Here is a 27,263-nt window from a genome sequence, read left to right on the forward strand (position 1 = left end):
TGCAGTCGTTATCATTGGCCTGGGGTTCTAGAATATATACTTCCTTTGCCCCAATATGATTTTTAACTTTTGATGGCTGTCTTGCACTAGAGAGAGGGTGTGTGTGTGTGTGTGTGTGTGTGTGTGTGTGTGTGTGTGTATCATGTGCTTCTTATATTTTGACATCGGGATCTTGCAGAGCATGGAGAGACTGCCCCTCTCAGGCCCAGCCAATTCCTAGAGATGATAAATGACTTCTTTCATTTCCAAACTAAACAGGAAGACCCCCAGCACCTACTCCCCACCTTCTCTGCCAGACTCTTACACTCTGGGCCACTATTCCCTTGCCCTAACCACCCAGGGTCAGGTACCAGACCAAGAGACAGTTCATAACCCCCCGAAACCAATAAAGTTTTCCAATTAGCCCATCCTAAACCTGCTTACCTGGCATCACCCACCCATTCTCTCAAAGGCCACAATAAAGGCTCTTGACCTGTTTCCCTCTGGCTCCCTTTACCTCCTGGCAGACCCTGGTGCTTGCCCTGTGACCACCCTCCTCCACCACCCAATGGCATGGCATGTCCCCTTCTTTGGGGAACTATAATTGACAAACTTTTCTTTTCAACTACAGCAGTCTCCCTGATCTATTGGCCTCACCATACTAAATAATAATAAAACTTACATTCTCAAACAGTGTGTGTGTATTTACTTGTAAGCTTGCTGAACACCTGTTTGGAATTACACAAACAGAAGAGTTTTCTTTTTCTTATTTTTCTTTTCTTGGTAAGCATATGAAATCAATCAAACTTGCATTTTTCCAAGTAACTGGTAAGGCCTCAGTTAATTTTGCTATTTGGCTTATTTCTTTTATTTATTTATTTATTTTGAGTTGGAGTCTCACTCTGTCTCCCAGACTGGGGTGCAGTGGCCGCTCCCGGCCACTGCAGACTCAACCTGCTGGCTCCAGCGATCCTTCCGCCTCAGCCTTCTGAGGAGCTGGAATTACAGGCATGCTACCACGCCCGGCTGATTTTTTGATTTATTGTAGAGATAAGGTTTCGCCAAGTTGCCCAGGGGGTCTCGAACCCGTGGGCTCAGGCAATCTACTCACCTCAGCCTCCCAAAGCACGGGATTACAGGCTGAGCCACTGAGCCCGGCCATTTGGCTTATTTCTAAACATCCACACTGTGACACTTTTCCACTGTGGTTTAAGTTCGTTTTTGCATTGCAGTGAGTGAGTGGTTCCCCTATATGTCCTTCCTTCCTTCTTCTTGCAAGCAGGTTCACAAAAATGATGGTCAAAACTTCAGGATTTCTCTCAGTAACTTATTTTTCCAGTCAGCATCATCATTTAAAAACAGCAAAAGCTCATATTGGTGGATTTTTTTAAGCCCTGATTTCCCTAGCCTGCCCTGCTGAGAGAGAGATTCATCCCTCCCTGCCACAATGTGTTCCCTTTCCTTTTTCTCCAGAACAGTTTCAGAAACCCCTCCTTCCAATGGGATGAGGCAATTCCTGTGGGAAAGCCTTATGTATTCCAGTTCCAAAAGCACACTTCTTCCTTCTTTATAGTTCTTACCGCTTTACCACAGAAGCAAGTCACAGAACAAACCACAGACTGAAGCCAAAAGAAGAGATGAATAAATACACGAGGCCACGCTTCCCCAACGAAGCAGTCACAGACATAGGTACTCACTGTTAAAATGATGGAACGCAGTTGCTTCTGAGCCAAAATATTTGCCATCTCCTGTTGAAGAAAAACACACCCACACAAAGGCTTAGGTTAGAAAGATACAATTCCACGTGGCCAAAAATGACTTTATCCTAGGGTGTGCTTCATAACTGTATATAAGCAGTATTTCTTATGAAGTAATGAACACAAACAGCAGTAGTATTCAAGTTATTTTTAACTATTCCTTTTGAGATTATAAAAGTCATGTCCAAAAGCAAAGAAAAGAAATCTGGCATCTGCGAACTTTTTTTTTTTTTTAAGGAATTTCCTCCTTCCAGCAAAAGGTGAATGCTGAATAAAAATCGAGCACACCAAACAAAAGCAAGGGCTCTCCACTGGAAAGGCTCGTTACCTTTTATTAGACTGAATAAGGCAGAAAGCTTTTACTAGGGCACACATGCCTGCAACAAGGAGATGCCAAGATTAGAGAATCATCACTTGAAAGATCTGTCTTCTGAAAGACATTTCATCTTAATCTGTGCAAAACCAAAGAGTGAGTAGGACACATCCCAGGGTTTGAAAATAGGCTACACGGGTGAACTGAGCAGAGTTTTAGCAAAGGACAAATGTTTGGGCAGATGCAAAGTTCTCGAGTCCACACTCAGTGTAGCTCACCGGGCTTCATTTCTGCAGGCTGTGCTTTGTGCTTTGGCATAGAAGACTCATGGGTAATTTTACTAAATGAAATGAGGCACAGACTCCTTGTCTAAGTACTGCTAACTAGACGCAAAAGGAAAATTAAATAGTCAAGCACAGTCTCGGTGTACACGCTCAATGGTGAAAATACTGCTCATATTCAGGAAGACACTTGCATGTTGTTTCTCGGGGGTATGTTTGGTGTTGCTGCTCTTACAGAGTAGAGAAGAAACTAAGCTACAATTTAAAAACACAACCATGAATTCTACCCAGGTTAAAACAAACTGGCAGAAAGCAAAGAGACCCAAGAACATGGTGGGGGAGGAACTACGAGAGGTTATACAAGCAGGGCTGGGCAGAAGCAGCACAGGAGAGCAGGGCCCACTTAAGCTGACACAGGGAATGCAGGTGACTTACAGTCAGAGGACAATCAAGGATGTCAACATTGCTCTCTACATCAACCTAACGGTGCCATCGCCACCACAGAAAGGAAAGCGAGCAGGAGAGAAGAAGGGATGGAAATTCAGAGGACTCTGTTAGAGGTTGACCGCTTTATTATTTAACGTCCCTGCTGACCCACTGGATTGAAAAGTGCATAAATACTGCCAGATGATTAAAAAAAGTTAGATGGCATTAAAGTCAAAATCCAATGCTAGAGCCTCTTCCACCCTCTTCTAAACTAGAAAGCAAGAGCAATGACACATTCAGAAACAAGTTAAATGGTAACCCAGAAGGAACTTTCCCTTCCTCCATGCATAGAAAGCAGTGTTTTCTTCCTGATCTAAATAGAAAGGTCCACTGGTTGGTGGTTTCCTTCTTTTTTTCTGGGACCAGATAATAAATAAAGGGACCAAAAAATCCAATTGCTCTAGGGGGCGGGGGTACATAACAACACAAAGGATACCTGGTCCTAAACCAGGGGAAACGAGAACCAGTTGGAGGCCCAAACTTCACTTGCACATAGATTACTTAAGTACCTTATCCTGACTTGTACCCCACATCTCTACAATAAAATCAAATTTTAAAAAAAAACTGCCTCATAGACACACAAAAAAAGAAAAAAATATTATTCCCTGTGCCTGTTTTAGCCTATATGTTTATAAGACTTGGAAGTAAGTTAGAATGGACAATATATATCCGACTTCTAGAGCAATTATTACTATCTGTTTACAATATTTACCTTCTACATAAGACTATGAACTCTTCGGGGCACAGAGACTGTCTTACTCTTCTTTGTATTCCAAGTCCAAAGCATAATGTTTGACACAGAGCAGACAATAAATGTTTGATAAAAAACAAATGAGTATTTTATACTACCATCTCGAGGTACAGGAACTTGGTCAGAAGAGTACATAGAAATATCCTTGTCCACATCATGGATTTTTGTGCCTAATATTAGGGAATTGTTAGAGTAAGCATGAGACTCCATGGGGAATATATCATAGCCTTAAGTGATACAAAAGTATAGACAGATATAAATGTGGATCTAGATATACTGACATGGAAAGATGTCCACAAAATACTTTTTCTTTTTTGAGTTGGAGTCTCACTCTGTCATCCAGGCTAGAGTGCAGTGGCATGCTCATGGTCACTGCAGCCTCAACCTGCTGGGCTCAGGCAAGCCTTCCGCCTCAGCCTTCCAAGATGCCAGAACTACAGGTGCACACTACCACACCGGACTAAGTTTTGATTTATTGTAGGAGGAGGTCTCGCCAAATTGCACGGGCTGGTCTCAAACCTGGCAATTCACTCGCCTCTGCCCCCAAAGTGGCTGAGCCACCAAGTCCAGCCTATTTTTCATTTTAAAAATAGTAAAACAACAACAACAACAAAAATCCAGTGAGTGTCGTATGGTCACATTTGGTGAAAAAAATGATACATGTGGGAGGTAATTTGCATAGAACAAAGCAGGAAGTAGTACCATGAAATTTACAAGAGTTTTGAGTAATTGCAGTGGTTCTTTCTCTGGGAATGCAGTTACAGGAATGTTTCAAAAAGTTTTCTTTTGAATGTGTATTTTCTGATTTTTTTACCAAATCTTTTAACAAGTTTTTTTTTTTTAATAATGCTTATTAAAACTATTTGTCGCGAAATTTGAAAGGGATCTCGCCTACGTATTTGCCATTGATATAGTAGACTGAATAATGGCAAATAGTTGTAAGAAAAAGGGCCTATACGCACACCTAGCAGCAACCCTCTCTCACACAAAACGAAAGCACCCCTACCCTTCATTTGCACAGGGAAAGAGAGAAGGCATGGGAAAGCATGGCCTCTACCCCTGAGGGAACCCAGGGAAGTCTCCCCAGAGAAGGAAGTTATACCACAGGCTCTGCACAGGGTTCACTCAGTCAGTCCTACTCTACTAATGAAAAGGAAAAAATGACGCAGGTCCATCTGACTGATGGTATTTTTTTCAGTAAAAGTAGAAATAAGGTATAAGTGTTTAAAAGCATTCCAAATTCATTATATACATTTTGCAAAGCAAGGAAAATCCAGAGAATGAGTCCTATGAATATTTCTGTCCCCAAGTTAGAAAGAGAAGCTGAAATAAATATTTGAAATGGAATTTATCCAATGTCCTAATGCTTTAAACAAACAAAACAACAAAAAAAAGTGTTCCTGCAAACCTAATAAAAAAATGTTTACACTATATTTTAATCTAATTGGAGTGAAAAAATGGGCGTGGATCCTTTAGGTTTCAGGTAATTTATTTTTTAAACTCTGTTTTTGTTTTTTAGAGCTGGGATCTTGCTATGTTGCCCAGGCTGGTCTCAAAACTTCTGGGCTCAAGTGATCCTCTTGTTCCAGCCTTCCAAAGTGCTGGGATTACAGGCATGAGCCACTGCACCTGGCCTCAGAGGCAAATACAAGTGAATTCTGTGGGCGATACCTCCTTGACTGGCCTTTCATTGGAAGTTTTGCTGGCAAAGCAGGGATGGGGTTGGGATTCCAACTCTGATTCTTACCAGTTCAGCAACCTTGTCAAATTTTTTATGCCCTTTGAGTCTCAATGTCTCGATTTGTAAAACAAAAAATAATATGGCTTTCTCTTAATATGAGAATAAAATAAATAACAAAATATAAAACACTGAACACTGTTCCTGGCGCATGGCAGACTCTCAATAATACTACCTTTGATGACAGTTTTCAGGAAATTTTCCTATTGGTCAAAAAATTTAGAACTTTCAATTTTTCATAACATGTGCCAATAGCAATGTCAATGTCAAATGTAGACTTTATCTATAATGTGGAGTCCAGACTAAGGTGAACACTCTCGACTGTTAACATAATCCACAGTAATCCAGGAGATAATACCAATTATCTTAATCTTCTGCATTATAGTCTTCTACTGACCTTCAGAAAATGATATCAAACAAGCTTTTCTTCATTATGAACTTGAAATCATTTTTTTGAGCTTAACTTTCTTGTAGCTCACTGAGAAATTTTTTAAGTTTTAAAACCATAATATTCCCTTTGTTCTGACAAACAACTGTCTTAAATTCAATTTAGTTTACAAAGCCCATGTCAATTTCCATGGGCAAGTACATACCTTGTACCTATTTTTATCTCAGAGACTGAATGAGTCATAATAACACATTGTAAATTTCTACTGGATTTATATATATTCTTTCTTAGTTGGATTTGTTTTTTAAAATGTTGTAAGGTTATTAGGCTACTCTTTGTGGTGGTTTATTACTCCATGAGGTTTATTATAGCAATATGGCCAAACTGTTTCCTGTCAGTCTCACAGTCTATGAGTTTCAAAAAATGTTAGATTCACAGAATACAAACCTAATCTTATATTGGCATTCCATTATACTCTCACTGTTATGAATGTCCTGAAGTTAGTATAGATAGATACCTGATTCTCTATTTGTCCATGGTCATGACAGTCCAATCCAACAAGTTACCAGCAGTGTTCTGTATAAAGTAGGATGCAAAGGGTATGCATCTTACTCATGTCTAGACCAGATATTCAAGTGAAACCACACTCCTTGGGGGCAGGTATGAAATTTAACTTCCTGTAATTCAACTCTTCTTTCACAGATAGGGAAAGGAAACTTCCAAGAGTTGAGACCAGAATGCAGCCTTCCTGACTCCATACTCCACACTGAGTTACCCTGTGGTTTGGCAAGAAGTCCTTGGTCTGGCCAGTAGAAGGATCTACCTCCTTCAATGCTCAGTCAAGCTTGTGGATGAACACAGCGAAAGCTGCCCAGCAATTTCCTGGGCTCTTTCATGCTATCATGAGCTCACTATTTAGATAAAAGTACCAAAGGAGCAGCCCTACCTGTAATCCCACCTTAGATTGACAAATCCACCTTTAAAAATTCAGCCTGGGTAAGAGTACCCCAGCACAGGCTCTCGAAGGACAGGCACCAGTCAACACCAAACTATATGTAGGAAACTATAAAGTGATACCACTCCATAATATGTCCATGTAACAAATATGCATGTGTACCACCTTAGTCCAAAATAAATTTTTTTTTAAAGTGATACTCTTTGAACAAAGCCGCCCCCCCCCCACCCCCGGAAAGAATAAGCAATTCTAAATGGAAAACAAGCCAGAATTCCTCACATTTAGTCACTGAGGCTTCAAATCCTTGGCAACCAAAAATAAAATAAAATTCTTCACACATCATTCAGTAGCAGGTTATCTTTCTAAATTCTTCTAAAGCATATCTTTGGTACCTACCATTGAGTTCCACAACACCTTTTCTAAATGGTTGAAAGAGTTCCCATTTCCACCCGGTTTTTAAAAGAAATGAATTGTGACCAGGGTAACATATTATATGGTAGGCTGATAGAAAAAAACATGAATGAATTTTGAGGTATGAGTTAAATTCCAAAACAAGGTGAAATTCCACTTCTTCCACATCCCCCTCTGTAATGGTCCTTTCCCTAGTTAAGAAAGAAACAAAGGAGCTACAGACAAAGGAGACTACAAAGGATCATTTGCATCTATGTACACTTGAGGGGCTCCCTCCCTCTTTTTATACAGAGGAGGGAAAATGGATTGCTCAGGTCTCCCAGCCACATCCACACACAGATAGAAGTAGTCTCGCCAAGCAAAGAAGCCCCCTGGCATGTGACTGTGGCTCTCTCCACCAGAAGATGCACCTACGTTACCTTCCCTCCTGTCCGCTCACCTTTCATCTCTACCCTTCCTAGGCAAAACAGCCATCTCTCAGTGTCTCAGTTTCCTAATCCAAAAAATGGAGACAACACTCCCCATGCCCTAAAAATGGAGACAACACTTCCCATGCCCTAAGGGATGATGGGAAAATTACAGGGGGTTCTGACTCTGCTTTTACCACCAGTAATATTTTCATCTCTTTATTATGCCCAGGCTTCTATGATGCATTTCATTTCATGAAAAGCCTCTACTGCTGGTACTCTTGCGCATTCTTCATCAAGCAAGGGCTTACTCATCTCCACCCACTTGTCCCTGGATTTGGGAAGGACCCCAGCTGGCCAAGCTGTGGAACATAGCTGCTTCGAACCACCCATTTGTGGCCTGAGCGCAGAGAGGCCCAAGAGGTCTCTCAGATGGACAAAAAGTTCCCAGCCCTGGATACAATGCTAAGACTAAGGAAATGCAACTTACCTGCCTCCTTTCATCAGGGGCTTTCAAAAAAAGTGCATTAATCACTGCAATGGTATAGGTTTGGATTTCTTGTTCTGTCCTGTAAAGCACAGAATGATACAGAAACTCAGAAGAGGCTAGCCCTGAGTCAGACCATAACAAGACTCAAAATCAACCCCCGCCCACCATAATACATATGTGTGTGTGTGTCTGTGTGTGTGTCTCCAAAAACCCTGGAACTATTTTGGAGGGCAGGCCCCTTAGTACATTCAGAATTTGTCCCTCTGTATAAAATGGTTAACCAAAGTTTTCATCTGGAAGTTTTGAGAAAGTCGTGTCACAATTTGCAGAAGAAATGTCCCCAGTTGTGGCAAACAGGTGACTGGTTCTTCCACTCCGACAACGTACCTGCCCACACTGCACTGAATGTTCAGCAGTTTTTGACCAAAAGTGGCATGATCCCCATGCCCCACCTGCCCTATTCACCCAATCTCACCCGGAACAACCTTTTTTTGTTTCCCCAGATGAAAAAAGTCCTCAGAGAGAAACATTTTGCCAATGTGGAAGAAGTGAAACAAAAACTGGCAGAAGCACTAAAAGGCATCAAAATTGACGCACTCAAAAACTGTTTTGAGCAGTAGAAAAAGCATTTTGATAGGTGTCTTGCATCAAACAAAGAGTATTTTGAAGGTGACAAGTTTAAACATGTAAGAATAAATACACAACTTTTTTTGAGTTGGAGTCTCACTCTGCTGCCCAGGCTGGAGTGCACTGGCATGCTCATGGCCACCCCAATGTTGACCTGCTAGGCTCCAACAATCTTCTGCCTCAGCCTTCCAAGGAGCCGGTACCACAGGCGTGCACTACCGAGCCCGGCTAGTTTTTTATTTATTGTAGAGATAAGGTCTCGCCAAGTTGCCCGGGCTGGTCTCGAACCCGTGGGCTCAGGCAATCCACTCACCTCGACCTCCCAAATTGCTGGGATTATAGGCTGAGCCACTGAGCCCAGTCAATACACAATTTTTTATAAATAATTCCATTTTTGGGGAGTTTCCCCTCATATATATATATATGGAGAAAGAAAGTCAGAGTCTAGAAATGCATTTGGCCGTGAGAATGTATTTCAACCATTCTACAATGCGAGAAGCACAGTAGACATATGTACAGTTACTATCACTAGCTGGAGAGTACACTGCTCCGTGGAGATCACTGAGACATACAGGCAGCCTGCTGCTCTATTAGGATTAAAAGCACGAACTCAGGGGATGCAGCAGTAGTAACAGTAGTGTGTGTGTGTGTGTGTGTGTATGTGTGTGTGTGTGTGTGTAATTTCCTGTCTGATGCATGTATATAACAGGGAGTAGTTTTTGGATGCCCCCATGTTCCTGAGCTAATTTAAAGGAAATTGCTTTGTCTCCATGGCTATATTACATATTCTAAAAATCTATTTCCGAATAGAAACTTTTTAATAAAAAAAGAAAAAGTTTATGTCTATAATTTGCTTCTCACTGGAAAGAAATCAGAAATTCTAAGTGAAGCAAAGACTTAATATAAGCCACATGGTAAATAGTAAATAGGAAAGGCACAAGGAATAAACAAAGAATGGTTTCTAATCTGCATTTAGGGATAATTTATCAAGCCAGTTAGGGAGAGGTAGAGCTTAGAACTAGGCCTTTGGCCAGATGGGATGCAAATCCTAGTTCATCACCCGCTGGCTGTGTGACCTTGTGCAAGTTCATGGGTATCCCCAAGGTACAGTTTCCTCATCTGAAACATGGAGTAAGACACACCCATTTTACAGGGTTACTGTGAAGATAAAATGAGATTATGCATATAAAATCCTTAGCATAGTGCTTGCAGAATAAACTCTCTACTTTGGCAAGTGCTTTATGAATGAACATGTGCACCCTTGAGGCTCAGAGAAAAGATATAGATTCATTTCACATTCAGGAAAATGTGAAACTGGCTTTATTTCTAGAGAAGTTACACTCAAAAGCATAATTTCGGAGAATGTGTTAATTTTCACTGAGGCTACAATAACTGAAGCTACAATCTACAGCTTATGTAACATATTTTAAATTCTGGCCATTCTCATTCTTCCAAATGAAGGAACCATCCAACAGACTTTGGTAGTTGAAATTATAAACAAACAGTTAACTTTTCAAAGAACCACTCCCACCCTGGACCACCAACACAAATGGGCTGATCAGGTGTCCTCCTGATAATTTGCAAATGTGACTCAAGTGACCAGGAGTGAGAGCTGTTGGGTACTGGGTCACATTAGTGCCAGCCAATACCCTCAAGAAAGGCCAGTTTCTGCGGACTCCCAGGAAGCTATAGTTTCTCTCTTTCCCAAGACTCAAATCCTTTTGCCATTTCTGGATTCTGCAATGTACCCCAGTATCCTTCCAGTAACCCCTTTTCCTGTGTAAGCTCATTCACAATGTTTGTTGCCACCTGAAACAAAAATACTCTAATTTGTAAAGTAGCACTGTACAATGGATTCCTTCTCAGGTTGGTATCATCAGAGACCACCTTCCTAGTTACCTAAGGGAGGAAAGAAGGGGAAACAGTCCCAAAGACTGCAGGCTGTAGGGACAGCCATCTTACTTCCAAGCTCAAGCCACTAGAAAAAAAATACATATATAATAAAATTTTTTTAAAAGGTTATTACAATCACCTTGAGCCTAGCTAAGAAAGAAGTCTGCCTTTAAAAATTCCTAGTAAAAAAATGCCTTACGCAAAATTTCTAACTATGAAAATGCTCATTATGTCACAGAAAACTATCTATGTGGTTAAGACTCCACTGAGAACTTAAGAGAATAAATCATCCTATTTTGTCTTATTAAAAGCAAAACTCTACCAACATCTACCGGCATTCATTAAAACTGAGAGCCCACTAAGGCCCAGGCACTGGGAACAGTCTCTGACAAGAAGAGATGTGGAGCTCACCAAAGGGTGGAGATTGTGGGAAGTGACTATGCCATCTGAATGTGACACATGGTTTGGTTATATAACAAATAAAGATTCTTTTTCTGTACCTCTAATGGAACCAAGACAAAATATTTTCCAGGGCATTATTGTAGCCACTTTCCTAAACATTTCCCCTCCCCAGAGCACTTATAGCACACTTACCCTTGAAGATGTGGAATGAGTTGGCCAATGGTGATCTCTTGTGCCACCTTCTGGTAGAGGTCATGACTATTGAGCACCATGGACTCCAAAATGGCCAAGGACCGCTGCAGGATCGAGACGTCTATGGCTGACTTGTTCACAAAACTTGCTATCTGAAAATCCGAGCAGAACACAATTGCATGTGGCAAGCACAGCAGAGAAGTGGAAAAAGGAAGGATCATATAAAGTCAATTAGGAACACATTTAAGAAACACCATCCATTGAGGATTACCTGGAATTACAGCACAATAGTAAGAAACCCATTAAGCCAATGATTGTTTACATCATCCTGACAAAGCACGATTTACCTTATCTCTATAATTCAATAAAAAGCAATTTTGTAACAAAGAGATAGTTTCAAAGAATTATTCTTTCTGATTTTCCCCAGGATTATTCTTCAGAGTTTCAGCTTTTAGGGACAGACGATATCAATGCATATCTTTTAAGGATTCCTATGTTTCTCTGAGACAGTAATTTCAGCATATACTAACAGCCATTCCTCTTCCATTCCCAGGCTACTCCTTCATCCACATGATCCGTAACTTTTATGTACTTATGCTCCTGTTGCGTTCTTAAGGGACTCACACAAATCACACTTGTCAACACAATTCAACTGGCAACTTTTCAGTCACTGGCCACTCTGCTATTCCTACACAAAACCCTCCAAATTTCTCATGGTTAAAATAACTTGTCATCTCTCTCAAATTTAACAAAAAGAAATTATTTAGATCAGCAACACTAAAAGTTAAAATGCGGGGTTAAGCTCTAAAATATATTCTCTAAGAAATTAATCACCAAAGCCCCAAACATAATAAATCACAATGTAAGAAGGAAACAAAATAGGGGCTAGAATAACGAATCATGGCGATCCAAACACATGGGTACCATAAAGGTTTTATTTTAGGGGCCTCATTAAAAGTTATTACTGTCTGTTGATAATTCACAGTATAGGGCCATTACTATATCAGCATAATGACTGCTTTCTTAAAGGCTAAATAACTTGGTTCCATGGCAAGTAAACACTTACTGCTTCCTCTGTCGACATCAGTGTCTCCCTTTCTGCTGTCCCATCTACCCCTTCTCATTCCCTCTCCATCCTTGTACATGATAAAATGCAAACGTACCCCTGGCAATTCTCTTAACATCCTGACTGTCTTCAGTCCATTGACTCTCTGGTGGGGCGAGAGGTGCAGATACTAACCCCCTGCCTGCTCCAGACACATACGGATCTCAGGGGGTAGGAAATAAATAATGTGAGAGGTACAATGACACTAAGGTTTTGCATTCCAAAAAAGCTCTCCTTTTATAACACAAGCTGCAGGAAGAGTATGGGAATTTTAAGATTCTCAAAAGGCTGTTTTAGCTCATCTCACGGCTAATAAACTTCTCCAATGTGTTTACTATCTTTGGCAAGCCCTCTGCCTTCATCCTCACAGTCTACTCCAATCTACAAATTCTACTATGGTAAGGCCACCCCTTTTAACTTTAGGGTCATCTTCCTCTGACAAAAATCCAATTATGTCCACACTGTGTTCATGGCTTAATACTTAACTTAGACCTCTTCTAAATAGGGTATCAAATCCTCAACTTCCCTACCACCACCCCATCCCCTCCACCACTTTTCATGGTCTCAGAACAATTCTTGGCACTGGTATTAAGAAACCAAAGAACTTATAAAGAAGTCAATTGACGTTACTTTGGATTTTCTCACCACTAATCTCATTCCAGGCTTCCCAGCTTGTCTCTATTTATTAATTTTGGACATGCCTAAGACTCATACTCCTTGAGTCCTCCAACTAAGAACCTGTTGCTGATATTGTGAAACTCCCTTCACAACCCCCACCTTAAACACCTCTTTTCATTCAGTTAATATTTACTTATTCATTAATTGATTCATTCAAGTAATATGCATTGCATGTGTGCCATACAACAAGCTTGTACTGTCCCATAGATCTGGAAATGCAAAGATGAACAAACTTCAAAAACCTTACAGTCTAGCAAGTAGAGAAAGATAAAAAGGCATTTGATATGAAGTGCATTAAGTGCTTATACTTGGCATCCAACAGGGATGACACTACTTGAATATTCCAACAAAGGCTAAAATTAAATAGGATAAAAATCAATCTCATTGTCTTTTTATTCCCCCTTTTCCAATTATCACCTTTTTTTTCAAGTATCCATAATCATCAGTGATTCATATTCCCAGTTCTCTATTCTATATACCTATGAATATGTTTAAGATGTCTCCCTTTAGTTATATAGGGTATACACACAACACTAGCCCACTGGTCCAATCACTGCTGGGTTACTAAGACACTATCTTCTTTAGTTATTCCTACATTCAAGTTTTCCATCAAGTGGATATCCATCTTCTACTTCCATAAATATCCTTCTGACAATATTCCCTTTCTCAAAATATTCAGTCAGAATCCTCAATGTTTTCTTGGTATGAAGTGTACCTTTGTATAATAAGTTTTAAAGTTCTTTTAAAAAACCATTAACTTGCTCATTGGTGATAAAATAATTTGTGGTTTTTGCTTTAATTCAAGCATACTTATACCTCACATACATATTCCATTTCCATTTGCTATTTCTATATATTTCTCTCTCGTGAAACTAATACGTTACTTTCATGAATGTGTTCTTTACAATTTATTTTTTTTCTATTAATTTGCCTCTTGCTTCACATATAGATGCCATAATCTTAGCAATCCTAACATGTTACATAATAAGCATTTTGTATAACACACCTAGCTGAGTCCCTGGCTGGAGGAGAATGTGTACTCAATTCATTAGAGTCTTATGTACAATTCTGGAGAAGATATTAGTCATTTTTTGGAACCATTTCTGTCTTTTGTCATATTTGTCAGTAGTTTTAAACAGACATTTAGACGACCTAATATTTTCACATAATAAATATTCACAACCAGGGAATCGGGGCTGATCCAAATGAATGTAATAAGTGTCTTCCTCAAAATCAATTCCTTATTTAGCTAATGTACAAATTAGTGAATGGACAAATGTTATTCTCAATGTCTGGTGTGACAACTATAGATCTTAGTTTAGATATAGAAGGCTATAGCTTGCCTAGTTAAATTTTAATTCCCTTTATCCCTCAAAAGATTAATGATTCCCTTTGCCTTTCAATTTCTCCCAGTCCTGTTTCTGCATGTTTGATTGACACAGGTGAATGAGCCTAAGCCAGCCACAGTACAACTTCTTGGAAGTAGGCCCATACATACGGAAGAAGAGGTAAGAGGAATTAGTAATAAGTATATATAAGGGGACCCAAAAAAACCAGAATTATTTTTTTAAAGGGCAGGCTTCTTGTAGACCAGGCTTCCCCCACCAGGTAACTGTTCTAGGAACCCACAGGCATCAGTGTACCAGCTAGCATTGTTGTGAGAGGCTACGTTCAGCTTCAGTGAATTTTTTTTAAAGATTATTTCAATGCATTTACCCATTTCATGATGGGTAATTTGTGAGCACACCTGCCTACATGCACCGAGTATTCAGAAGTTTTTGACCAAAAAGAGCATAACCCCTGTGCCCCACCCTCCCTATTCATGCAATCTCACCCTGAGCAACTTTTTTTGTTTGTTTGTTTGTTTCTCTTTTTTTGAAAAATGCCATCAAAGGGAAATAGTTTGCCAGTGTGGAAGAGGTGAAACAAAAAACAGTAGAAGCACTAAAAGGCACAAAACTGACGAGTTCAAAAACTGTTTTGAGTAGTGGAAAAAGTGTCTCAATAGGTGTATTGCATTAAATGGAGAGTACTTTGAAGGTGGCTAAAGTTTAAACATATAAGAATAAATACACACTTTTTAATAAATAAATTCTGAGTTTATTGGGTCCCTCCCTTGTATACTAACTCCTCATGCTATTCATTCATAGAGAAATATTTGGGTAACTTAAGATGCTAAGGGAATGATGCATGACTCAATGACCCAATAAACACTTTTTAGAATAACGTATAACATAATCTTAAAGTTCTCCTACATTATCAAAACCTGAAAGAACCAATGAGAGCATAAAGTTCCACCCCTATATCTCAAATTATCTAGAGACCTGTAAATCTCTCAAGTTTTTAAGAGGCAAAAATTATTGAATCTCTAAACCAAAATGGCGGGATGTTTGTCCAGGCACTGAATACATTTGCAGAATGAGTCAGGTTCTCCTGTACAGCTAAGGTTTCAAGAGCATTTATATAAAAATTTCCTTCCAAAAGAAGGCACCAATGTTATGCTTGGCTAGAGAAAAACCAACTCCTACCACAGAAAGTTCTTTTTCTCCCCTCTTTCTTTCTTCTCCATGTTTTCTTACCCTCTCCCTAAGTAGCCAAATCCTTAAAAAGCAACAATGTTATATACTGGCGTCAAGGAATTCTAAGTCTCAGAGTTTTTATGAAATGTTATTTACTGCAGCCAAAATTTGTAAACTAGAATCAAGATTCACACATAACAGAACAGATAAAGTAATGGAGGAGACAGAGGCTGGCAGAGAAAAAATATTTCTCCAAAGTGGTATGAATTTGGCATTAATAGCAAGCCAACTCTAGACCACTGAGACTAGGCATCTTTTGTCAGCCAGTTTCCTAGTTGATTTTTGTCCAGATAAAGCTCCATTTAAAAGACAGTTGCCTGCATACAATTCCTGAGTTGTCAAAGTGCTGAATGTGGTCCAGCTAATGAATAAGAAAGTTAACCTTACAGAAAATTAAGTAATGTTCTGATGGTTAGTCTTCAAATTCATATACGGGATCTCCAAGTAGCAATGCAAAAGGAATACAATGACTGGGAAGGAGGACATGGTATATATTGATAGTGTTGCTTTTAAGAAATATATTTAATCCTCTAATTAAACTGCCAAGACTAATAGTCTATGCTTTTTTAGCTTTAATATGATTTTTTAACTTAATTTAATTTCAGTGACTGAAAACCATTTTCTTAAGTATTTAGAAAATTGTCATTCTCTCTGACCACTACTCACATCATTTAAATAAACAAAGCTTTGTAATTTCTTTTCACTCCTAACTGAAATTTTACTTAAAACATATTTAAATATAGTATCACTTTATTCCTTCTCTTCTACAAGTTTCATCAGGTTTTTGTTGTTGTTGTTAATATTTCTAAACAAATTTTATTCATTCATCTCACAGAAATATATTAAGATCTTACTCTGTGCCAGACCCAGAGGATAAAGTTATGAAGAAAGCTGTGTTTCTGCCCTTGTGGACTAATGATCTATTGGGAAAAACAGTCAAATGAACAAAAAATTCACAGAAATGTGGTAAGTGCTGGGACAGGGACATGCAGGAGTTCTTGGGGGAACAGAAAGCAGAAGCAATCACTTAACTCTACCAGTATGGTCAGAGAGGATGACGTAAAAGACAATGCTGGTTAAACAAGGCTCTGGATCTACTCTTTCCACCACTTGGAAAGCACAGGTGCATGACGACGGGGGAAAGAGCCCTGAACCATGTGACCAGGACGCCCACTCACTATGTGACCTCATTCAACCTCAGCGAGCCACTGCATCCTCCTCCCTTCTTAACCAGCAATAACAAGACTATCTGTTCTGTTCTGGAAAGGATTGCTGTGGGGAATCAAAAGAGCTAATGTTGGTGAAAGTACAACATAATTTCAAGGAATTCACATTCAATACAACATTGTTACGTTCTACAGCAAAAGAGTCTCTTATCACAGACAAGCAGGGCAATTTGGATATAGAAAAGAAGGCTGGCTGTCAATTCAGAAAGAGTTAACATTTTGTGAATTATTTAAAAAATCCACAAAATCCAGTATCTTCAGATCTGAACTTGCTTTTCTAAAACTGGTCTGAGGGAGACAGAAATCAGCAACGTACCTTCTGCTCTCATAATCTAGTGCTGATACTCCCTGACACCACCAAAGGAAGGTACTTTATCATGCAGCAGAGTTTCTTTGGCCTTTTCATCTATAACAGTTTCTTTTCTTTTCAGCAATTCATTCCACTGACAAATATAGGCAAAAAGAGGCCTCCTCTTTTTTTGTGTGTTTTCTACATAATTCTTTTTTCTCATCCCCTTTTACTTTACGGACTAACATAAGGCAAAAGGATTCAGAAGTGTGATGAGAAGACTCTGGGTTTCCAATCAGCTCTTGTCTTAAATGAATATGCAACATAGTGCAGGCATTCAACCAGTGGGGTCTTCTAGCCCAGCCCCCTCATTCGACAGATGAGGGCTGTCCTATGAGTGTCAAGGCAAGGTGGCTTCTCCCCCAAGATACTGATTAATTTCCAAAGGAAAAGTAGTACCTTCACAGCGGGGAGACCCAACAGACATCACCTGAACCCAGCAATCAAGGATAGCATCATCATTAAGAGGATATATGGATGCCATGCACCCAGATAATATGCACTGAGAAGGATGCTCCGTTACTTCCATAGTATTCTTGATGAAAATGCATAACCTTCCTTAATTTAACCATGAAGGAAATGTCAGACACAGCCCAATTGAGAAACATTCTATAAAATGGCTGGTACCTTTGAAAAGCGTCAAAATCATAAATGACGATGAAAAACTGAGAAACTATCACAGACTTGATGACAATAAGGAAGCATAATAACCAAATGCAGTGTGGGATCCTGCATCAGATCTTTAATCAGAGATACACATTAGTAGAAAACAGATGAAATTAGATACGGGTATTGCACAAACACTCATTTAGTAGTTTGATAACTGTACTGTCATCATACAAAATGTTAGCATTACGGGAAACTGGATGAAGGGTAGACAACATTCTGTGCCAATGTTTGCAACTTTCCTTTAGTCTACCACTATTTCAAAATAAAAGGTTTAAAAGTTCAAGTGACTCTTACTCGATTTTGCTCTGGCTTACACAGACTCACTGAAAGTACTTATTTTTAGATAACCCTTCCCAGTAATCTATACTTACAAAATGAAGTTGTCAATTTCAAACATATCTTTAATCTTTATATAACAGTGGGGAAGGGGATGCCAACAAATGTATAAACCATTTCACAAATACAAAGAGAAAAAATGAGTTAATAAATAATAATCATCCATGATTTAATCTACATTTAAGAGGCAGCCGGGCTCGGTGGCTCAGCCTGTAATCCCAGCACCTTGGGAGGCCGAGGCAAGTGGACTGCCTGAGCTCGTGGGTTCGAGACCAGCACGAACAACTTGGCAAGACCTCATTTCTACAATAAATCAAAAATTAGCCAGGCCTGGTAGCATGCGCCTGTAGTTCCGGCTCCTTGGAAGGTTGAGGTGGAAGGATTGCTAGAGCCCGGCCGGTCAGCGCTGGGGTGGCCATGAGTGTGCCATTGCGCTCCTGCCTGGGCGACAGAGTGAGATTCCAACTCAAAAAAAAGAAATCACAGATCAGGATTATTTATTTTTTTGTCAGAAGAATGAAAACAGAATTGGAAGTTTATTATGTCTCAACTGCAGTGGTAGTGGTGTCGGGGAGGGGGGCTTTTCTGCTCTCTTTCCCCACATCAGGCCCACCTTTATTAGCTTCCTCCCAAAGGAGGAATGAGCAGAACTGATTGATGCATGAGACAGTCATCACCTCATGATTACGAGTAAGCAGGCTCCCTCCGCCCAAGACACACAGACCCAAGCACGCATCCTTCTCAGGCATCCCTGCTTCAAACCTAGACATGCAGGCATTCAGGAGACTTTGCCTCTTTCCCTTCCCCTGAACACCAGGTTGAGAACAAACACTTCAAGAAGGATTAGCAGGAACTCTGCTCAGGTCTTGAGAACAACAAAGTGGGGCCAGGAAATCAGCAGATGCTTGTGCAGTTACTCACAACATCACACATGGATCTTCCCTCAGCTATGGGCTCTCACGTGCAATCCCTTATAATCCCTGTAGCAACAGAATATCATTTTCATATACAATTTGGGTGCACTGACTCCCACATACATAATACTACCAAAAACCACAGCCACCTTTTAACATAAAAAAAAGAAACATAGCCGGGCTCGGTGACTCAGCCTGTAATCCCGTGCCTTTGGGAGGCTGAGGTGAGTGGATTGCCTGAGCCTGCGGGTTCGAGACCCACCTGGGCAGTGAGACATCATCTCTACAATAAATCAAAAAAAAAAAAAAAATCAGCCAGGCGTGGTAGTGCATGCCTGTAATTCTGGCTACTCGGAAGGCTAAGGCGGAAGGATCACCGGAGCCCAGCAGGTTGAGGCCGCGGTGGCTGGGAGCGGCCACTGCACTCCAGTCTGGGTGACAGAGTGAGACTCCAACTCAAAAAAAAAAAAAGAAACACAAATATAAAATATCCTCAAAGCAGAGAAAAAAAATCTATGTAATAAGAAAATATGGGAAGCCGACAATCCACATTACCTTTTTAATGAACGCCACTGAAAATGTATCCCAGGACACAATGCCATGGTCCATCAGCTCAACAAAGGCTGTCAGGGTGAAGGACAGCATGTCTCCGAAGCTGCAAAACACAGGGAGGCACAAAAGTCACGGGTTTCAAGGCTGAGCACAAACACAGACACAAGAAAGCTCTGAAAAAATACACAATTTTAACAACTTTGCATGAGATGAGCAGCGGGGCCACAGACAACTTCCTCACCAATATGAGTGATGGGAAAAGGCAGGATGGTCCTGCTGAGGTCAGCCAGGGCTTCAGTAACAGATAGACCTTGGCTCACACCAACTCTCACTCTGGTAAGCTGTGTTGTGCTGGGCAATTCACTTACCCTCTCTGATCCTCTGTTTTCTCAGCTGAAAAACTGGGTAGCAATATGTATCTAACCACATTGCACAGCTCTTTAAAAAGTGTGTAGCATATAAGCACTCAGCGAATGATAGCTTAGAGAAAAACTTCTCAGTGAATGCAAGTCAGGACCATTCAGGCAGGGCAATGTGATTCTCTTACCATCCACAGGCATCAACGGGAGATTAAGAATAATTCTACTGAGACGATTAGCACTTTTTCTCAAGTGGTCTATGTATACCTCTATATATAGCTAAGTAAATGTATTCATTTGTATGTTGCACTGGCCAGCATTTTATCTTTAGTTCTTAAGTTTTCTGGAACATCCATGAAGATAATAACTCCCTACAAAGGGCTTGCTGGCCATAAGACTGGCTGTGATTCAGAAAGCTGGAGGGGAGGTCTAAGTGTGGTTTGGAAATCCAAATAAAGAGTAAGCTCAGGAAAAAGCAGTTCTGCCCAAGACCCTTATCAGACAATATCCTGGTTTCTAGTGCATCCAAAACAACACTTTAAGAGACACTTAGACACTCAGATTCTTTTACAGATGCTCACTTTTATCACAAGTCATCATTATCATAACTACTAACTTGAAATCATTAAATAAATACTCTTTCTTCAAGTTCATTGAGTTAAGCCAGTCGAGATTTCTATGCTGCATTATGCAATAACAGTACCTATGCTGTTTTTTAAAAGTAAGTTGATTATTTAAAGTTTTAATCTGTAGGCTCACACATACCATTATCACCATGCTACAAAGTTTCCAAACATATTTAGATTGAATCTTCCCATGTATTTTTAATTAGAAGAATATAGAAAACAGGTTCACATTTCTGGAATATTCAGAAACAAATTCTTAATTTCCCTTCCTCCTTTTACTCAGCCCAGTCTCAAAATAAACAAAGCTTTGAAATTCACATTATCACCCAAGCTGTGATGCTGAAAGGAACCTGTAAAAGGGGAGTGATTCTCAGGGAAGGTGGTCCAAAGCTGTCAGAGACCAGAGGGAATGTGACCAACTAGACAGAAATGGCTAAATGGTTAGTTTCTAGAGTAAGACAGCAGATGTACTCCTTCTAGCTTACATGAGCAAGTTGCCTCAACATTCTATGCTCCAGGTTCCTCATTTGTTAAAAATGGACATGACGATGTTGATGGTGGATGATGGCAGTAGTGACACATTAACTCAGAGATTGTTGGAGAAACAAAATGAGCTAACAAAAAAGTACTCCAAACAGTTGTAGTCAATAGTAGGTAACATGTTGCTATATTACCATTACACAAAAGTGATATTCCTAAAAGGTTGAATGAGACTCATGATTTTCAAATGTTTTGCTTTCATGTGTCAATGATTCTTTGTTCTTAGAACCAGAAAGAAAAAAAAAATGCAAGGAAAATCAAAGCATTCAGGGCAGACAGAAAAGCAGCTAATACCTCTGGCTATTCAGAACTGTGTACACAGGCAACCCTGATCTTACAGGTGCCCCCTAGGTGGCATCAAAGGATCATGCCTCAAAAAGAAATTCCAAACCAAAAACACACTTATTTGAAGGAGAGAGAACAAAAAACTAGAAAGGCAGGTGAAAACTAAGTTAAAGAGAGTAGTGAGAAAGGTTGAATTAAAATTCCAGAATGGCTCCTTTTACAGACAATGAGTCACAACAAAATCCAAATATCCAATTGTAAAAAAAAGTAAATTGTCTCAAGAAAATAAAAGCCAGATAATAAAAACAATTAGTAAGATTTATTAATAGACTGGGTAGGCATTAGTATTACTGTGAAAACATTATGACATAATAATGTACAGCATTAGTAGTAAGCAATATTAGCTCATTTATTTTATTTACTTGAAAAAAGGAAAAACAACAACCAAATGATAACCAGCAGTTGACATTTGCTGATGCCTGGCATACTAAAAGACCTCAAATACCTATGGAATTACTACATACACACCATGGGAGGACAACATTCATGGACTCTATGCAATGAAAAAACCTGTGTCTATAACATAAACAACAGAAGAGGCAATGGAGCAGGCAGTGGCTGAAGAATACATACACTACTGGAGTCAAATAATTATTGGCATTCCCAACTAGCTATCTGAGACTGATAACACAGATGATATTAGTCTTTATTAGCTGCTTTAAGAGCAAAAGCTAAATTACAGCCATGCTCTCTAATAATTGAAGGCAAAATGACTACTCCTAAGCTACCTGCTCAATGAAACCCTAACCCAAATGGCTTTAGTAATATCTGGTCAGTCTCGATCTCCCCTAAAATACTCTAGAACTCTATCCACAGACTCCTCAGACAGGTTTCAAGGTCCTTGGAAAAACAAGATGGAGAGAATGAGAAAGCATATCATTTAGTTTCCAAATCTCAAAGATGATTTTGGGGCCAGGATTTCAATCTTTATTAAGGCTATTAAGGAGGTATAGCGCCATTTTAGAGACTGCAGATAGGGCTGTCTATGCCTCTCAATTATCCATTAGTGAGAATGATGGGTGAGAGAAAAGTTTCTTCACATCAATCCAGGTGCTCAGAGGAAAGATAGTTCTCATGTTCTCTCCAACAGCATAATAGATAGGGAGATAGACAGAAAAGATAGATAGACAGATGGGTAGATAAAAAGATAGAGGACAGATACATGTATAGAATTATATAATATAACCTATTATATACTATATAATATATAATAATATTCATATAAAATACACATACATAAAATATTGATGAACTCATCTAGAAAAAGTGCTACATACCTCATTGCTGAATATTACTACAGTCACCTTCAAAGTACTCCCCTTGGGAAGCTACACACCAATGCCAGTGCCTAGTCTACCTGTCAAAGCTACGTTGGAACTCTTTTTCTGGAATGGCCATCAGCGCTATTGTTATATTCCCTTTGATGTCCTGAATGTTATAAAAATGTCTTCCTTTCAATATTTCCTTTATCTTCAGGTAAAGAAAAAAGTCAATGAGGGTCAGATCAGGTGAGTAGAGAGGGTGTTCCAATTCAGTTATTTGTATACTGGCTGAAAACTCCCTCACAGAGAGTGCTGTGTGAGCTGGTGCATTGTCATGATGTAAGAGCTCCTTCAGGACCATTTTTACACACATATTTCTCATGCCAAGATTTTCAGTAAAGATTTTCCTAACTGTTTCTCTATTGATGTTTATTTGGTTTGCTATGCTTCTCACAGTCTGCTGATGATTTTGACACACAATTCAATGAATTTTTGCTGTTTTCATCAGTTCTGCTCATTACTGGGCACCCAGACCTCTCTTCATCAGTGATGCTTTCTCTTCCTTCAAAAAAACATTTAATCCACTTGTATGCTACTGTTTTCTTCATGGCATTATTCCCGTAAACTTGCACTAACATGTCCCTGATTTCACTTCCACTCCTGCCAAGTTTAACGAGAAATTTAATGTTCGTTGCTCTAATTCAAACTCTGACATTCTTGGGAGAACAGCTCTGATGGCCATTTCAGAAAAAGAGTTCCAAAACTGCTTTGACAATGAACTAGGTATTGGTGTCAGTGCATAGCTTCCCAAGGGAAGTACTTCAAAGGTGGCTGTAGTGATATTAAGGAAGTAAGTATGCAGCACTTATTCTAGGATGAGTTTGTAAAGTTAATTGACATACCTCATATACTATACTATATTGCATATACATATATACTCTGTATATAACATGTATAATTCATTATGACTGTAACTGGGTGACACAATATATTCTTAAAAGGAAGAACTTTCTCAAAATTCAAATTCAAACCCTCAGCTGCAAGGAAAGGATGGCCATGTTAAAACAGTATTACATTCCAAATCACGGGACTCAATGTTCTCTTTCAAATGAGGTGGCTATAATGGCTCTTATTGAACCCTGACATAGGTGTTTATTTCCAAACCTAGAGGAGTGATTCTGGTTCCAAAGAGGGAAGACAGAAGGCAAGCTCTACTCTGCAATCAATGCTGGGTACAGTGTCAAGCCTAAAAGAATTACCAATATAAAGCAACCACATGGCCCATTCGGGAACATTTCTATTTGTTTGGGTTATTTGTATTTTTTTTTTGTTAAGTGTTAGGCTAAAGATTTTGCAGTACTGACAGCCATAAATTAAGCCAACTGCAAACTTTACATGCTGGTAGAGAGCCACTGTCACAGCCAACACACCATGTGTGCTGGAATGATTCACATAAATGTTTCTCATCAACTTAGTAGAGACCGCATCCATTCCAACAAAATTCAGCCAATCTCAAAACAAGCATGTAAATTTATGCTACTAATTTTATAAAAGAAGAGTGCTTCCAAATGTTTCTATGGAGTGGCAAGCCCAACACAGAATTGAAGAAAAGACGAAAAGAAAGACCACTTTTAAAGTGATCGACAAATTGTACTAAATAGATCCTTAATTGTCAAAGTTAATGGTTATAGTTCTGCCCTTCCCTGTGAGGTTTTTCATGTATTTTATTTTTGAGGGAGTAACATTTACATACAATGAAATGCATGAATTTCTAATCACCTTTCAGACAACTCTCCTTAGTCTTCAGAATCATTGCATTACTTACGTCAGCAAATGTTCTTCTGGCTCCTTTGTTGAAAATATAAGTGCAGGTCGATGCTGGTCTCTATTCCATGGATCAGACTGTCCTCATAACTAACCTTATATTAAGTGTCTGAAGTCAATTAATGAAATTCTTCAATTCTGTTGTTGACTGTTTTGGCTATTCTAGGTCCTACATTCTATTTAAATTTTAGGATTGGCTTATAATTCTTTCCAAAAAATAATTGATATTTTATTGAAACTGTAATTTGGGGAAAACTGCTATCCTAACAATAATATGCCATCCAACCCATTAAAGGATATACCTCTCCACTTATTTAGGTCTCCTTTAATTTCTCTCAGTCACTTACTTATTTTTCAGTAAACAGATATTGCATGTCTCTTGTTGAATTTATTCCAAAGATAAATTACTATTTATTTCTAAGAAGAAACGATTATTTACATTTTCCTATTGTTTGCTGCTAACATGTAGAAATACATCCATTTTTTATATATTGACTTTGGATCCTGAGATCTTACTAAATTCAATATCTAGCAGTTTCTCTGTAGATTTCTTAGATTTTTCTCATAATAGAGAATCATGACTGGTGGTTTCACATATTCCTTTCTCATACTATGCTTGTATTTCTTTCTTGATTTATTGCAATGGCTAAGGACTCCTGTACTATGTTGAACAGAAGTGCAGAGAACAAATATATTTGCCTTATTCTCAGTTTTCAGGGTAAAAAACATTGTTTTTCAACATTAAATATGAGGGGTTTTTCATAGATGCCTTTATCAGGTTGAGGAAGTTCCCTCTTTTTATAGTATGCTAAAAATTTTTATTACAAAAAGATAATAGATTTTATGAAATGCTTTTTCTCTATTAAGAGGATTTTTTCTCTTTAGGTTGTCTCCTTTATTTTAATAATTGCTGAGTCACACTGATTGATTTTCAAATGTTAAACTATTTCTGAGATAAACCTTTAGTAATCACAATGCATTATCCTTTTAATATATTGCTTGGTTATATTTATGAATATGCTTCTGGGGATTTTTGCCTCTCTGTTCATTGGGGACACTGGTTTATAGTTTTTATTTTCTGTATTGTCTTTGTTAAGGTTCTGGTATCAAAGTAATACTGACTTCATAAAATAAGAACTGATCTTACTCCTCTATTTTCCAAAAGCATGTGTGTAGATTTGGTATTTCTCCTACAAATATACAATAGAATTTACCTGTGTAAACAGTTTTCATTTTGTGAAGATTTTTGATAAGTTCAATTTTTTAATAGTTATAGGCATTCAGATTTTCTATTTCATTTGTCAGTTTTGATGTATCAGTTTTAATTCTCTGAGAAGCAGATACCAAGATGGAGTTAGGAAAGCAGAGATTTATTGGGAGACTTGGCAATGCCTGCAGAAGATCAAGGGGTAGAAAGTAGGATTGGGTATGGAATGCCTTGGGACCACGAGGCAGAAGTGATGCCTGGGAAAGGAATGGGAGAGAAGAAACAAATGTAGATCTGACAAAGTCTCAGTCAACTCAAAGGGAAGCCCCAGTCCAAACACTGCAAGTGAGTGGAGCCTTACAATGAGTAAAAGTGGTCAAGTCCTGGTACCCTCTCCATGCTCACTGATTAAGAACTGCTTTGGAAGAGGATGACCTTGACTTAAAAGCTGCCATGACCTTGAAATGTGCAGTAAGTGGAAACAATCATTGAACTGCTCTCCTCATGGCTAACAAGTTCTTTCTTGAAGAGAAATCAAAGTCACATGTTCCCATGGTTGACTCATTTGGTAAATTCTTTTCCAAAACCTTTGTCCATTTCATTAAAACATTTAAATATATTGGCAAACAATCATTTGTAATAGTCCTTTATTTTCTTTTTAATTGTAGCAATAGCTCCCTCTTTTATTCCTGGCATTGATATTCCAATTTCTCTCTTCTTTTTTTCCTAATAAATATTTTCACATATTCAATTTTTGACTTTAATTTTCTTCTAATATTTGTCTCTTTTTATTTCATTGATTACTGTTCTTTTTATTCTCTTCCTTCTACTCACTTAACATTTTCTTCTAGCCTCTTAAGTAGAAACTTAGATCATTGATTTAAAAAAAAAAACAAAAACACTCTTCTTTTTCAATATAGTAATTTAAGACAATATATTTCTCTCCAAGCACTACTTAAGCTGCATCCCAAATTTTGGTATGCTGCATCATTCAGCTTAAAATATTTTGTGATTTCAACTGGGTTATTCCTTGACTCCTGGATAATATGGAAGTGTGTTTTCTAATTTCCAAACATCTGAGACTTTTTAGCTATTTTATTGTTATTGACTTCTAACCTAATTTCCTTGTGATCAAAAAACATAATCTGTATAATTTCAATTATTTGAAAATTCTTTAGACGTACTATGGCCCAACATATAACCTATCTTGATAAACAGTCCATGTTCACTTCAAAATAATGTACGTATGAGAAGGGACTCAAAAAAGCCCTGGGAATTTATTTATAAAAAATTGTGTATTGGGCAACCCCCTTAGGTCTTTTCCCACTGTGGGAACTTTTCTGTCCTCTCAATATATCCTGCTTTCTCCAAAAAAAAAAAAAAATTGTGTATTTATTCTTACATGTTTGAACTTCAGTCATTTTCAAAGTACTCTTTGTTTGATGCAATATACCTATTGAGATCCTTTTTCCACTGCTCAAAACAGTTTCTGAACTCATCAATGTTGATGCCTTTTAGAGCTTCTGCCAATTTTTCTTTCACCTCTTTCACACTGTCAAAACATTTCCCTCTAAGGATTTTTTTCATTCAGGGAAACACAAAAAAAGTTACTTTGGGTGAAA

General features: G+C 38.7%; 1 protein-coding gene across 4 annotated transcripts in view; it reads right to left on the reverse strand.

Annotated features, from left to right (window-relative positions):
* The window catches only part of LOC103273849 (engulfment and cell motility protein 1), a 331,697-nt gene that overhangs the window by 103,876 nt on the left and 200,558 nt on the right, over nt 1-27,263 (reverse strand). For 3 of the 4 annotated variants that reach the window (XM_008071304.1, XM_021719170.1, XM_021719171.1), the window contains 4 exons: nt 19,482-19,581; nt 11,071-11,222; nt 7,957-8,035; nt 1,677-1,727 (listed from right to left, as the gene is read on the reverse strand). In XM_008071304.1, coding sequence (XP_008069495.1) covers nt 1,677-1,727; nt 7,957-8,035; nt 11,071-11,222; nt 19,482-19,581 — 382 coding nt within the window. Of the gene's footprint in view, nt 1-1,676; nt 1,728-2,765; nt 2,811-7,956; nt 8,036-11,070; nt 11,223-19,481; nt 19,582-27,263 lie in introns of all 4 variants that reach the window. The other variant, XM_021719169.1, reaches the window with a different exon arrangement.

This window comes from Carlito syrichta, unplaced genomic scaffold (genome assembly GCF_000164805.1).
Source record: "Carlito syrichta isolate Samal-C Ts95f unplaced genomic scaffold, Tarsius_syrichta-2.0.1 Scaffold314288, whole genome shotgun sequence".
NCBI lineage: Eukaryota > Metazoa > Chordata > Mammalia > Primates > Tarsiidae > Carlito > Carlito syrichta.